Below are 15,036 nucleotides of genomic sequence, written 5' to 3'. Positions count from 1 at the left end.
CCCATCAGAATGTATTACCAACTCTGATAAAATACAGGGCTTGCAATATTGACCCTTGATGACTCAGAGATTGATCTGTTTCAGTTCCAGAGAACGTGCACTCCTTAGTTACACCAGTCTTTGTTGTGGTTTGTGGTGCATACAAGTCCTTTAGTTTGATGGTCTCAAGATCTAAATATTTAAGTGATTGATCACATGAACGCAGAGAGCTTTTGAAGTGACACAAAGAAACACAAGAGTTGGTCTCTGTGTAAAACAGATTAGGTGAATATCTGACCAATAGCAACCCCTAATTGACACTCCCAGTGGACACAGCTGGGATCATAATCTCAATGTTCTCTCACATTTGCAATCCTAAACCCTTTCCTTGCTACCACCTGTTATCTTGCTACAGTAAAGCTGAAGGCAAATAACGTTGCCGTGCACACCCTATCTAGATAGGACGTATGACTGTAAATCCCACAGCTCTTGACAGTCCCTATGTCACTCAAAGGAGAAATCAAACATCCACCTTGTTGGATTCAAATAAAAGGTCGCCCATACAAACATACTAATTGCTCCTGCTGCATAGGTTGTGTGCTTCTGTTTAGTGAAAGACTTGCTCTATTTCTACTGTCTTTAGAATTAGTGAGTTAGTGGAATAAGCCTGTTTATATTTCATACAACAAACTGAACTCTTAGGGATCTCCAGGATGTCAAGTATTGAGAGACCAGAGATACGACACATCAATTACAGCGGCACGGTTTGAAGATTGAATTGAATCCAAGGCTTGTCTTCATTGCCTACAGAAATGCAATGATTTCAAATAGTCACAGCCAAATAAAACCAACAATTAGGTAGAGTGTATTTGGTGAATGCAGAGGACACTAGGTTTGGTGGATTTGCTTCATACAGATCTTTCTCTAGTCAAATTTCAGTAGTTATGTTTTTTGTTGCATACAAACATATATTATGGTCTTTGAAGGCTGAACACATTGATCACGGGAGAAACATATAGTTGGATTGAAATGTTCAAAATGAGTCTAATATCGTGATGCTTTACTAAATGGTGTTAACTGTTCTATGACAATCATATAATACTTACTAAGTCCAAATTTTCTGTTTTGCAAAGTAGTTTAATGTATGCTCCGCCACAATCAATTCCATCTTGAAAATTCACTTCGTACCTAAATATAGTGATAAAAGTAGAATAAGATGGTAAACACTGTCAGCGAAGACAGCTGTAACATTTCAGGTGCTAATGGAGGTCACGCACATGCATGCTGTGGTGCCGGCTATTTCTCTGTCAATTGCCACCAACATAAATTTCAATGCGAATGGCTATATGGGCATTGAAAAGATGTGCACAGTAGAGTGTCATTATTAGCACTGGTTTATCAAACTGTATTAATATGCAAATCAGATTGGTTGAAGACAAACCATTATACCTCATAACAGCACAGGCGATGCTTTGTTGGACCCCTGGAGAGAATACATTTGCATTTGTTATGAAGTAGCAGAAGTGCTCTGGGCTGGAATGTTTGTTTTTCCTGAACCGATTCAGCTATGATTTCACATAAATACTTGAGCTAAGGTATACCAATAGACGCAGAAAGGTCACAGTAGAAGACCCAATTAGGCAACAGAATAGACTATCTTTTGCAGCAAGTAATAGCAACTCTGAAGGAATATTATTCAATTACATGAATATTATGTTGCACCTTCTATGGCTTTATAAACTAGATATTTAAATATTTGAAAGGTTATTGCTGCAAAGGAAATTGCAGCACCTTAGAAAATGGAGGGTTCTTAAGAACTGAGTCAATGGTATGAAGTGCACACCTATATTTCTCATTCTTGATATGCTCAATTTCCTCAAAATGCGTGCATCCTGGAATCGCGGTCCGCCCTACGGCCGCGTGAATATGAAAATCCTGTTATTTGAGAACACAATCGCTCCCTCCAGAAGCACTGTTGCTTGGCAAGAACCATTTGCCACACTTCTTATTTGTTTACGTTTTTGTATTCAATTTATTCTAATGTGTTTGAAGTTTCAACCCTTTTCATCACATGAAATGCTTTCAATGTATAACAATTCTGATGCTGAAGGTATGCCCATCCAGGCCTTTTCACGACAGCAGGACCGATACATGTTACATCCTCAGTAGTATTATTAATTCCCAATGCATTTCGAGCGTCATCTTCGCTCTTCGTCAGGGGTTAACTACAAAATAAACAATGACTTTAATCTAAAGATTTCAGCTTTTTTAAACAAACAATTGAAATATAGTTATTGCATCCTGCTAACCATTTCAGTATCTTTTATTAATTGATTAATTAATTAATTGTATGTTATTGATTGTTCGTTTTGTTGTTTCTTTTTTTATTTTATTTTTATTTAAGTAGCAATATGTAGGTACCAATGCAGAGTCAAAAAATTAATATACACCGTCTCCTTTGTAGATATCTTGCATGTTGTTTCAGAAGTTATTGTGGAATATGGAATTCATACCATAGTGTGTCAGGAAAGCAGAAACAATATGGAGGCAGGAGATGATAAAGAGATGTTAAATACACATTGGAGATAATATAGTTGGAGAAAGGAAGTAACTATGAGCAAAATTACTATGTAACATAAAAAAGTTGCACAGTATACTATAAGTCTGACTTTACATTATAATCAATTTGGTACTCGTTTATGAATTACATATAAAAATGATTAAAGTCTCGAACAATTTTTGATTATTAAATATACATTTATTTTTCTGATTCTTTTTCAAAATTTAATAAAACGTCTAACATTTGACTGTCCGAAATGTCTTCTTTTTGACTGAACATAACTTCCAACATTTGACTGTCAGAAACGTCCTCATATTGAATTAACAAATCCACAGATTCTACACATTGTAGAAGTTCATGGTCCCGTGATTCATCCATGAATTCCAAGTCAATGGGTTCAATGATTTCCTCATTGTTCATCTCTAGGACAATTTCAAAGGAAACGTTCTGTTCTCCTTCCATTTTTGTGCTGAAATTTGCATAAAAAATAAATATATCAGTAGAGATAGGGCACTGTTGGGTTTAAGTTCAGACAGGTACTTGTGAGTTTATAACAGAGAAGTTATCTATGGGCACTGTATGGTTTCAGGCGTGAAGTAGTACTATTAAAAAGTGCCTGTGAAGAAGCCTAAGTAAATTCATAATTATACCACAGAAACCTAAATCAATCCATAATTATAATAAACAAGCCTTTCTCAATGTCTAACTCTTACAGAGGGACAGTATATAACTATCTGAAAATGTTTTCCCAAATTAATTTAAAGTGCATAACATAGTTCTCCTTTCAAATTTATAAAATAACAACTTACCTTTTAAAAACAAGTTTAAGTTGTCAGTGAAAATGCTCTTGCAATGTACTTCAGGAAGTAGTAGTCAAAATGGCTGTTTTTCTCTCTCTTTCTTTCTATATATTCAGGTACATAACCAATCAAATGTCAGGTAAAAAAAATAGAAAATGAAAGTAACATTTTAATTGGTTGTCAATTCCAACACTTCAGATGTGTTTTGTGAAGTAATTTACCTCAGGGTATTTAGAGAGGTCTACAGGCTAAATGGCTAAATGGAATTCCAACCAAATTTGTGAAAATGGTAGGGATTGGTATGTAGTATGAGCTAATCTATATTTGGTGAAAGTGTCTCCAGTGGTTTTTCTGTGAATTACTTTCCCACCTTTTTTAATCGAGCGCTTCCCGGTGCGCGCCCCGGTACGCGAACCGGCAGCGTTACGGGAGTCCTCCATTTTGTGTTTCGGTAGAATTTAGATACAAGATGGAGGGCAAATAATGTTCAGAATGGGTAGAAGGGGGCACGGTAGACGTATCCTGACCCCCTAGGTTTTCTGAGGGTGGCTGAGGAGGCCCATATGTGCGAAAAAAAAACATTTTTTTTTCAAATTTTCACGCGGTTAGCGTCCGGTGCACGTACCGGGTAGCGCTCCGGAAAGCGTAAATCGTGAAAATTAGTCAAAAAAAAGTTACATTTAAAATTTGTTTAGAGTGATCATAGTTAGGGTAGCTCTGAGAAGAGCTTTTGGGTATGTGGTAGATTTAGGTACTTATAAGTAGGTACCAATACATAGTCTTAAATTCAGGATGAAAACTCTGTTCCCCTCATCTGAGAAGTGAACTCCATCTCCTCTGTAGATATCTTGATTGTAGTAACGCAAGTTATTGTTGTAGATGGAGCCCATTCCATGGTCTCTCATGTAAGCTGAAACAGACTTATTTACATGCTTCCTCGATTTCTCAATTTGTGGACAAAATTGGTTGGACCACTTCCATTTCTGTCTTTGGCATATATTTGAATATACCAAGGCAGTTTGAGGAAAAAGTGCCATCAATTGCTCAAAGGTGTCCTTTAAAAGCATTTCCAGACCTACCCCAGTCAAAGTACCCAAGTCATTTCCTCCACAGTGCACAATTAACAGGTCAGGGTTTGGCAAATGCAAAAAGGTTTTCACCAATGGTATCAATTGGTGACATCTTAATCCTCTGTGACCAATCCAGTTGATTTCCACATTTTCCTTCCCTTATACTAACTCTTCTTTTTTTTAAAAAAACAATTTTTGGTTCGCTTCCGGTTCGCGTACCGGTGCGCGTACCGGGAAGCATACCAATGAGAAAAATGAAGTCAAGAGTGCTAAAAATTGTAGTAATTTTTTTAAAATGGGAGGTAGTTCTGAAAAGAACTTTTTTATGTTTTTGTTGTTTTATATTTTTTTTAATTTTTCTGAATTTTTTTTGTTTTTTTTTGTATTTTTTGAAGAATTTTATGTTTTTTTTGTTTTTTTGGGGGGGAAACAACGAAAAACAGCCATTATAAAGGGCTCAACAAAAAACAAGAAACAAAAAACTGGGAATTAACAGTGGCTCGAGAGGAACAAAAAAAAAAAAAAACTACTGCTTTCTTCTCTTGCTGCAGTTGTGGTTGTCGATGGAATCATTAATAAGGTGAATGCCTAGTTCCCCGTAGCAGAGGGTCTTTCCGCAAAAAATGCAGACCATTTTTATTACACCAAATTTTTTTTTGTATATTTGGTACTGTTTCGCGCCCTTCTGGTGCTGCAACTGAAGATTCACCTGAGGAGGTGCTGGCCTGATGGTCTCTTTTTTTCTGAGCCAGATCCCGTACCTCAGCTTGTGCCAGATTGTTAGGGTGCCACCTCTGCATGTGGCGGATCATTATGTAGTTCCCAAATGAATATTTTTTATTTGGGTTGCCCCTGGACATGACCTCATTGCAAATTAAGCATGTCACCTTCGGGGCATTCACTTTTTTTTGCCCAGCAGGGATGGAAAAATACTGCCATATATAATGAACTTTGACATGGCTTTGTCTTGGTTCTTAAGGCAAGTATGTTCTGGTTTGTTGGTCCTCATCATCTTCTTCCTCCTCTTCTTCAACTCCTGGAAGGATCTGGGGTGGTGGACCTTCCTTTCTGGGTGGTGGTGGTGGTGGTGGGGGTGCACCAGCTGCAGCTACTACTGAAGCCATGTCTCACAAATAGCTCTTGCTTTCTCAAAGAAAAAAGTAAGAATGAGGAAAAAAGGTGGGGGCTTTCATCATTTGTAGAAAAAAAAAGTTGAGAACCAATGAAAAGTGTTATTTTCAGGTCACATGTCCCGACGCGCTTACGCTACGTGCCCCGGCGCGCTTACGTTTCGCACTCCGGGTCGCACCACGGAGCGCTTCCGGGTACGTTTACGGAGCGCGCCGAAGAAACGCATCACGCGTTTACGCGATGCGTCACGTTTACGCGGCGCATCACGCGACTACGCAAACGTCATCATGTTGTTTTCGTTCGTGGGAACAGCGCTCACGGGACGCTCCCCGGTACGTGCCCCGGGGCGCTCACCCGTACGTTCACCGGTACGTGTCCCGGGAGCGCCCCGGGGCGCGTACCGGGGCAAATAATAAAAAATATTTTTTTACACATTTTAAAATTTCTAATAAAAATTATTACTTTCATACATATAGGTATTTGCTATTAAAAAACCTATGAAATTCACTGAAAAAACCATAGGTTATAGACCATATATAGTTAGGAATTAGCATTTACAAAACCTTGAAAATTCACTGAAAAAAACATAGGTCATAGACCATATATAGTTAGGAATTAGCATTTACAAAACCATTGAAATTCACTGAAAAAACCATAGGTTATAGACCATATATAGTTAGGAATTAGCATTTACAAAACCTTGAAAATTCACTGAAAAAACCATAGGTTATAGACCATATATAGTTAGGAATTAGCATTTACAAAACCTTATTTTACTCACACAAAACCATTGAAATTCACATATATAGTTAGTTGTACTAACTATATATCGCGCACCCGCAATCCACTGCTGATCATGTCACATATTACATCATTCATGACATGGTCAGTGACATCACTGATGACATCACTGATGACATCTCAAATGACATCACTGATGACATCACTGATGACATCTCAAATGACATCACTGATGACTACATCCAGTGACTGTATAATTCTGTAAAGTTAAAATATGTCTTACAAATTAAATAATGAGTGGATTTATAAGTGTCTGGATGAAGGATTTAGTAGGTGCATGACTGACTGTATGAGCGAGTGATTAAATGTGTCTTACTGAGTGCATGGGTTAGTGACTAAACTGTCTTAATTTGTGCATCATTGTGTCTGTTGTTCTGTAATCTGCTGCATGTGTTGATCATTAGCTATATGAGTAACTATATGGGTTATTGATTGGTTGCCCAAGTATTTGTATGGGAGACTGAGTGTGTGTGTGGGTGGCTGGGAGGTGTATGACTCTGTGCATAGATGTGTGAGCAGTTGATTCACTAGATATATGGGTTCAAAAGGGCATGTGGAAACATCTGTATGGGCGGTTGAGTGTGTGCATGAGTGTATTGGTGAGTGAATGGATATCTCAGTGCTACATGTCAAAGTAAGTACATATGTAAAACACAGTACATGTGAGAGTTGACATATATAAATAAATGTGCATAACAGCCAGTGAATGTGTGAGTGGCTGTATGGATCATTGTGAACTTATATCCAGGATTGTATAAGAGAGTAAATATGTGTTAGTATATGTTTGAATAAGTAAGGTGTGTATAACTGTATATTTGAGAAAATGGAGGTGTGATTGATTCTTTGCATGACTAACTAGGTGTGTGTGTAACTTCATGGATGAGTGACAGTCTGTGAGTGTCTGTTTACACTGAGTGTATCTAAGGTTATATTAGAGTCTGAAGAGGTTTGTAGTGTAGTTCCTATCATCCCAATAGGCTCTGCGCATTGGAATAATACCTACAGCAGTAAAGGCCTAGACCAGACGTTAACTAGGTCTACTACTGTCGATACTAGACTTAAAGTTTTGGGTTTGCCAGCTTAGCTCAGAGTTCACTAGAAACTTTCTCGAATGTTCAGGAAAGAATTAACTCCCCTGATTAGACAAGAAGGGATTTAGTTTCTGACAACCATAGAACATGACAACTTTGCTCTCCCCTAATCAAGAGTATATCTCGAGAGTCGTGTGAACAAAAGGCAATTTATTTTACTCAGTCAGTACGTGCATTCTTAGTCTCATCAGAATGTAGAGAAAAGGAAGAGACGGGCGTGTTCAATAAAAAGGTGTTATTTATTGATCAGTCTCTTTTCTCGTACAAGAGAAATGGATCGATATTATTGCAATACTTATAGTTAAGTAAAGTGCATACATTAAAAGCAATAGTATAAAATAATACTGTAAAAACATTGATATGGTTTCTAAGCCATAAGATGTTTTAAAATGAATAAAATATATTACATACACATATACATTTGACTAAACGTACTCAACTGGTGTTTCTAGATACGCCTACCCCGTGTACCTGACCTAAGTCTAATACGAGGGCGGGAATAGAAAGTTACAGTTTAAGTTAAGTTTGTTTTTGCCAAGTGAATAACTAAAGAATTCTCTGTGAGGGGTTATTCAGTTCTGTACCTGGAAGTTAGGATGAATGAGGAATGGTATCTCTCTCTCTGGTCTCGATATTCCAGGCTGCCTGCGAGGGCTACCCAGAAACGCCGGGGCTGGATTTCTCGGCAGGAGAAGTCAGCGCGTCTCTCAGCGCGTCAGGAAGGCGGGGCTGCTGCCAGCGGGTCTGCTCTGCTCTTGGCTTCGGCAAGTATGGCTGCTCCGTCTCGTCACCACGCGTGTGTTTGCATAGGGCAAGATCGGTAATATTTATACCTTTAAGGTGCCGAGATTGACGTAAGGATGGACATAGATACGTCAATAAGGATGTCATACGACTTGCTCGTTAGCACATTCTTTTACTGAAGTTCTCGGTGAAATCAAAACAATGGCCGCAGGGTTTTGCCCAGGTTGTCATAGGTTTGATTTGTTATGAGAACTCCGTATGCCTTATCAGGGGCTGGAGGAATATCGCTTGTCTAATTAGATCGCAAGCGTTATGACCTAATCAGATAACACGTTCCTGTGCCGTAGTGTGACTGCGTCAGATAACGGTATCTGCATCATGGGGATTTTCTGCCTCATGGGCTGATTACTAGTTAACTTGTTAGTTTACTAACCAGAATAGGGTCAGGAATAGGGGGATCGATTCAGAACCTATAGGAATACATCACACCCACTCCACGCTAACTATGTACATATTTACTAATCTATGCATAGTATAACATAGTACAACATACTATAGAGTATAGTGTATACCTTACCACCCCAAAATACATAAATGCATTTTGAAATTTTTCAAATATACGGAAAAAATTGCAGACATATGTATTGTATGCACTCAAGCTGTAGAATAATGCCAAAGTAATCGCATTTGTATACATTATTGCTTATTTGGTATATGAGAATTACACATGAAATGGCTTCTTAATACAGAAAAAAAGTTCGAGACCATTCCATCACAGAATAAAATATTTATGAACGTATCAGCGGGCAGCTAATGTCTATAAGCTATCTAAAATTTAGAAACCTTAGTTCTTTAAGAATAGTTCTTACTTTAAGCAGCAGATAGTGTCCCGAAAAATATGCAAAAATATTTGGGGCTGCTGAAAAATCGCTGTCCGTGAACTGGAGGGAAAATCTGTTCATGTGACTTTATTTTTAAAGTTGAAGGCCGAATTCAGGGAACGCCGTGTGCGAGCTTGCTCAAAAGTCTCTATTTCTGTTCTGGAGAGAACATCATATCATTCAGGCTTTCGAAAAAACTGTCAACAGCTTCCTGGGAAAGTTCCACTAACTCGGAAATAGGTGTAATCATGCATTCTTGCGCATGATCGTCTCCATTGACATTCTGATTTGCATTGCTGACAGAAGGTCGTACCTGTTCGATGCTGCTTTCATCTTGAACTTCACTACCCATCAATCGCAGTGGTGAAGCTTCCACGAATGCCGTCATCAGGATTGGTAGCCTTTGAGGGCAGCACAAAGCATGAACCTTGATCGGGCTCAACAATGTTTCTGCATCCATTGGCGCATCCGATTGTAGCATCAGACAGGTGTCTAACACGCATTCTTCTCCGCATAGCAGACACCTCAATACAGGTAAAACACATCTTTGCCACATTGGTCAAAATGATAGAAACCAAGTCATGTTCAGGTCTCTAAGCCGGGAGAGTCCCAGGATTTTTGATATCCGGTCCCGGTATCCAATGGCTAGGATTGTTTCTTCCCTTGTCGCAAGAGTTTTGTCTGTGACATGGGTTGCCATAACGAAAAATAAGGACTAAGAATAGGATTCCTGCAATTAGTCCCAGGATCAGGGGAAGTCCGCCAAAAATCGAATGGACAAAATCTGGAAAAATACCCAGTATGGCTTTGAAAGGTGTTAATGCCATCGAAAATACTGTCTTAAATACCTTTGAGACCCCATTGGTATCAGAAATATTTAAGATTTCATTCAGGATTTCCGCGAAATGTACGGGGGAATTAGTTGATAATAATGTATGTATCTCTGCAGTCGACCTTGCGACTTGTAGATCATACGTTTCTTTTGATGACGAGAGCCTGGTAGGCGTCTGAAGAAGCACTGTTTTCATTCTGCTTAAAGTATCTATTCGAATAGAAGTAATTTTCAAATCGGGCCATGCCCTTGCCTCCCTGTCTGGGAAGGAGCTGGGGAACAATGAGCGTCCACAGCACTTGACCTTCGCAGTCGTAGTTACTAGATAAGGAGTCCCGGGCATAAGACTACAACATTTGCGGTCTACAATAAGAATGTAACTCCCATTATAGAGTCTTTGAAAGAATGGTTCTATTTCAGTTGCAGGTGCGCCTTGCTGGTGACATGAAAGGTTGTATGAATTCCCTTCACAGGCTCCATGCAAACTAATTCCGTTACACAGAAGCGTGCCGCTTAGTGACATCGCACAATTATTGCCACTAAGAAACACTTTCTGTCCTTTATTACTGACACATGCATGTGAATAGGGCAGGTTCCATGTTGTTTTAAGGTATCCTTTTCCCAATTTCTCGTACATGCCAGCCTGTATATATTTTTGGCAGTACTGAAACCTGAAGGTTGAGATTGGAATATTTATTATCCCATGTATTATCCATTCACTGACAGGTCGTTCTGACATTGACACTGGTAATCTCTCAAGTTTCTCAATGCTCAGGATTGTATAATCAGCACCCTTTTGTGCCATACTGATTTGTCTATCAGTAAGGTTAAAGATTTGGAATAGTGACGTTGTGTTGATTAAACGCCAAGGCACATAGCCTGAACGCAGATTTTGTAACGTCCAGCCAAGCTGTACAATAGAACGCAATTGTGACTGACCGTGTTGTAATAACAGTAAGTCCTGCGATAATATGTCGATTGCTGAAGACACAATGCTGTCCAAAGAAAAAATTCTGGAGGACAGAGTCATTAACCCATTGTCCACTACAGAAAGTGATTTTTCCAAATTAATACGGTCAATTTCCCGTATTCTCTCTGCTGTTTCAATTTGAGTAACCTTCCAGGCCTCATTGTATGCTGCATATACAGAGGCTGCTATGAAACGCTTTTGACGCTGTTTGCGTGGTCCCAAAGTGAAATCACGCAAGTCAGCACCATCAGTAAGTAAAGTTAGGTGTTGCTTAATTTCTGCCAGTGTGGAAGTTTGTAGCCATTGAAGGCATAATTTGCCCACACTGTAGGTTGTTATTATCCCTGGGTGATGTCTTTGAGGATATCTAGGGTCTGGCCTGGTCATTTTGAACCCCTGTGTTTTGTTCAGGAATCTGTCTTGACAGTTATTAGTATCTGTGGGCCAGATCAACCACTGTTTCCAATCAGGATGTGTTCTGTTTTGGTTTAATATATGGTTTACGTCTATCTCTTCATCTGTAGAAGTGTTGCTAAACATTGTTGGCTTTGGAATAGACGGTTTATTTAAATCTTTGATTTTGGCTAGGCCAAGACAGGTGGTTTGTTGAACAGTGTCATTTAAAAATATCATTTGTTCTGGGATCATGCAGGCTCTAAACAAAGCTTCTATACCCTGTACTTGCCATTCTTTTGTACCCCAAACACTTTTCAATTCAACATTTTTGTCCCAATAATCAAAACCAAAAGTATTCATTTTTTCAAAGAATGAGTCTGAATATAACAATTTTGTGTTGGTTATCATGGTCTTGCTCCCTGTTTTGTTTGACAATTTAAAATAAAATGTTTCAGCATTACTTGTGTTAAAACCTGAAAAATATGAATATTTGTCGTAAACGGTTCTTGAGCTCCCTTTTGGAGGTGTTGCACAATGTTCCCATTGATTATAATTTAAAACATTTCTAGGTTGTGCAGATCTATGTAAAAAATGGTTACCATAGTGGTTATAACAGTACATACTATCATAATTTGTAGAACCCGGCAAATAATCATGTTTGGTAAATTTAGCAGACATTACTAAGTCAGACATCATATTATTAATGCTTTCGAAGTCCCAATCATCAGCAAATGAGTTTGGTTTTACAAAGTCACTCAAGGAGATCTTAATTTGGTGTGGATATTTCAGGATCTCGACCGGACCATAAATTTCATAGTCAGTGTTGTCCCAAGCTACCCCACCAGGTATTGGATTGGCTGTGAAGTTGGCTGAAGAAAGTTCTCTTTTCTCGACGTGTGAAGATGTGTGTGGTTTGAGGATCAAGTTGATTTTCTGACTTGCTGTGTCCATTTTAGCATATTTTCCCTCAATGAAGCGTCCCAATGTTAGTATCATGATGAGCCAAAGTATGAGGATAAATGCACCAAAACCCACCCAAAATTCAATCCATGGAGAAATCAGATATGTTTCTTTCAGTTGTTTCAAAAGTTCCTTAGCTTTATCTTTAAAGGTTTTTGATGATGGCTGTGTCTTTGATTCACTGAAGCCTTCAGAGGAATCATCGAAGTTTATGAAGTAGCCGGATGCAGTTCTGTCAATTGTTCCAATTGCTTCAGGATTTCTGTTTCTTGCATTTTCGTTTGGTACTTCATTATAGATTGGTGTGTCTCTGCTAAATGTTTTTATTTGGGATTTCAGAGGTCTTAGTTCTATTGCATTGTTGCATAGTCCATGTTGTTCTTCTGTAGGCGTTTCGAATGTGATGAGCCTCTTTGTTAGGACCTCTGTACTGGTAGCAAACCTTGGTGTTCTGCTACTTATTGGGAGTCCACTTGGCCTACTGTTTGTTATCGGCCACATGATTGTGGTTTTACCAGGTCGATGGATACAACTCGGTTCTCCTTTTTACCAGCAAGTGGCGGTAGTACAACTGATCTTGTCCCGTTGACAGACAAGACAGGAACTGCTTTTCTGTAAGAAGGCCCAAATTCCTTCTTTACCGCGATCTTCTCCCTGACTAGATCCCCGACTTTTGGAATCCAGACAGGTCTTGCTGGGACAGGTGGTGGTTCTTCAGTGGTTGTTGGCTGTTGTTTCAACTTTATGTTGCTCAGGTCTTTTCTTGTTTTGTTTAAGTCCTGCAAAATAGCCAAACGGTCTTTGATATCAAAGCTTTTTTCTTTCACCACTGAAGTCTGACTATCAATGTCAGAGATCATCATCCTAGTTCCAAATAATAATTCGTACGCACTGAATCCCTTCAGAGAATTTCTTGGCAAGTTATTGAGACTACGTTGGACACTTATTAGATGTTTGACCCACCCAGCTCCCGAACCTAATATCCTTTCCGCTATAGATTGCTTTATGCCTTGGTTTTTTCTTTACACCATCCCGTACCCTCAGGAAGGAAGTGAGAAGATTCCCGCTGGGCTATGCTCATTTGGTCATGTTTCCCCTCAGGCTTGAGGGCTAGAGTGGAGACAATGGTCAAACGTAGCATGCTCTTAGCGTATATGCCATTTAGACTCGCAAATCTTTGTATAACAGTCCGGACGTCAGCCGAGTGCTGGTGATCTACATTATAAGTGGAACTAGCCTGTATATGTTAATCGCAACCCTTCCTTTTTACTCCTGATTTTTTTTGGAGTAGAACGACGAGGTATTAAACTGTTTCTCTCCCCACTGCGATCTCTGTTGCAGTTTGGGCAGTTTTTTACAAACATGGTGTGACGCAGGCTCATGCCTGGCCACCAGTACCTTGATTGTAATTCTTCCAGAGAATTTTTTAGTTTGAGGTGTCTGAGACCCTCGCCCATATGTGCGTCTGCGATTAACAAGTTTCTCCTGTCCATGTTTGGAATCACTCTATCCCCCACTCCAGGGATTCGAGCAAAAGGGACGGAGTTTGCATCGATTATGTATGTATAATTGAGTGGATAGTTGATCGGTAACGCTGAGCAGTCGCCTTTTGATGACGTTTTCACCGCCAGCACTGTTTCACCGTCAATGTATTTTAATGTACGCTTTTTTCGAACTACGGGAGCCGATTTAGTGGCTGCCGCTGCGGCCGTTTCAGCCAATGAATTCCCTGCAACGTGAACGCCATCACGCTGATGACTCAGTGAGTGAGTCACGTGAGTCTTTGGTAGTTCTTTTTGTAAAAGAGCTATTTGTTCCCAGAGCAGTTTCTGCTTTATTGGTGCATCTGTGTTATCTTTGTAACCGTTTTGAATCCATGTCTGCAAATCCTTGTTATATGATTTGACGCAGTAATATGAATCTGACACTATAAGTGTCGGGAATTCGCGATCCGCATTATCTACCGCCATTTTCAAAGCTAATATTTCAGTTTGTTGTTCTGAATTAGTTTCTACTGAGTGTGTCTTTGTTAATAGAGGTTTTAGTTTACCTCCGCGCCACACTTCTTTTGTAATCTCACATGTGGGGTTGTATGCTTGTTCTCCCCAAACGGAGGTTTGAGCATGTCCGTCTGTATAGATTACACAGGCGTAATGTCGTAAAGGCAGAATGTCGATTGGCAGAGGGTATGTTTTTTCATATTCTAGATTTTCCATTTCTTCTAGTTCTGGATCAAAGTAGTAGTATACTTTGTCCGTTGTGATTGAATTCACCCATTGTATCCATTCCGGATTCAATGTTGTTGTTGGTAAATTACACGGTGTTGTTAATGCCTCAAAGGCTGATTCAGCTGTTCTGACTGTGATATGTCTACCGTCTGCTTGATCTTTTTCTCTAGCTATTGCGGTTTGAACTGCATGAACAATTTTTTCTTTGTTGCTGAATTTCTGTTCAGCTTTTGTGTACAAGTGTGATTTGAATGCAATTGGTACCTTTTCTCCCTCATTAGAGGTCAGGTATGTGAATCCGCATCTCCCTGGGATGACTCGAATCACAAGATTGCGTGTGTTATCACGTGTTTCTAATTTTGTTTTAATTAGCATGTCTATTTGTAGGGATCTCAAAATTTCAGTGTTTATTTGAGTCCAATTGGATCTTTTAAAATCTGGTTTTATCAGATCATAAAGGGGTTTGACCCTTTCTGCGTAATTTGCAATGTATGTTCTTCCGAAGTTTAGGAAGCCTAGAACCGACTTTAAGTTTTTTAGTGTTCTAGGTGCTTGGAGTACGGCACATTTCTCTAGGAAATTGTCAGCCAGGC

The 15,036-nt window shown here is 39.2% G+C and overlaps 1 protein-coding gene across 1 annotated transcript in view; it reads right to left on the bottom strand.

Moving 5' to 3' along the window:
- CLGN (calmegin) overlaps positions 1-15,036 on the bottom strand; it is a 379,504-nt gene that overhangs the window by 308,817 nt on the left and 55,651 nt on the right. The window contains exon 5 of the mRNA XM_078677626.1: positions 1,086-1,167. Coding sequence (XP_078533752.1) covers positions 1,086-1,167 — 82 coding nt within the window. The remainder of the gene's footprint in view (positions 1-1,085; positions 1,168-15,036) is intronic.

This window comes from Lissotriton helveticus, chromosome 2_1 (assembly GCF_964261635.1).
Source record: "Lissotriton helveticus chromosome 2_1, aLisHel1.1, whole genome shotgun sequence".
In the NCBI taxonomy this organism is placed as follows: domain Eukaryota; kingdom Metazoa; phylum Chordata; class Amphibia; order Caudata; family Salamandridae; genus Lissotriton; species Lissotriton helveticus.
The sequence above is the reverse complement of the archived record's forward strand: the minus strand, read 5'-3'. Positions and strand labels throughout refer to the sequence as shown.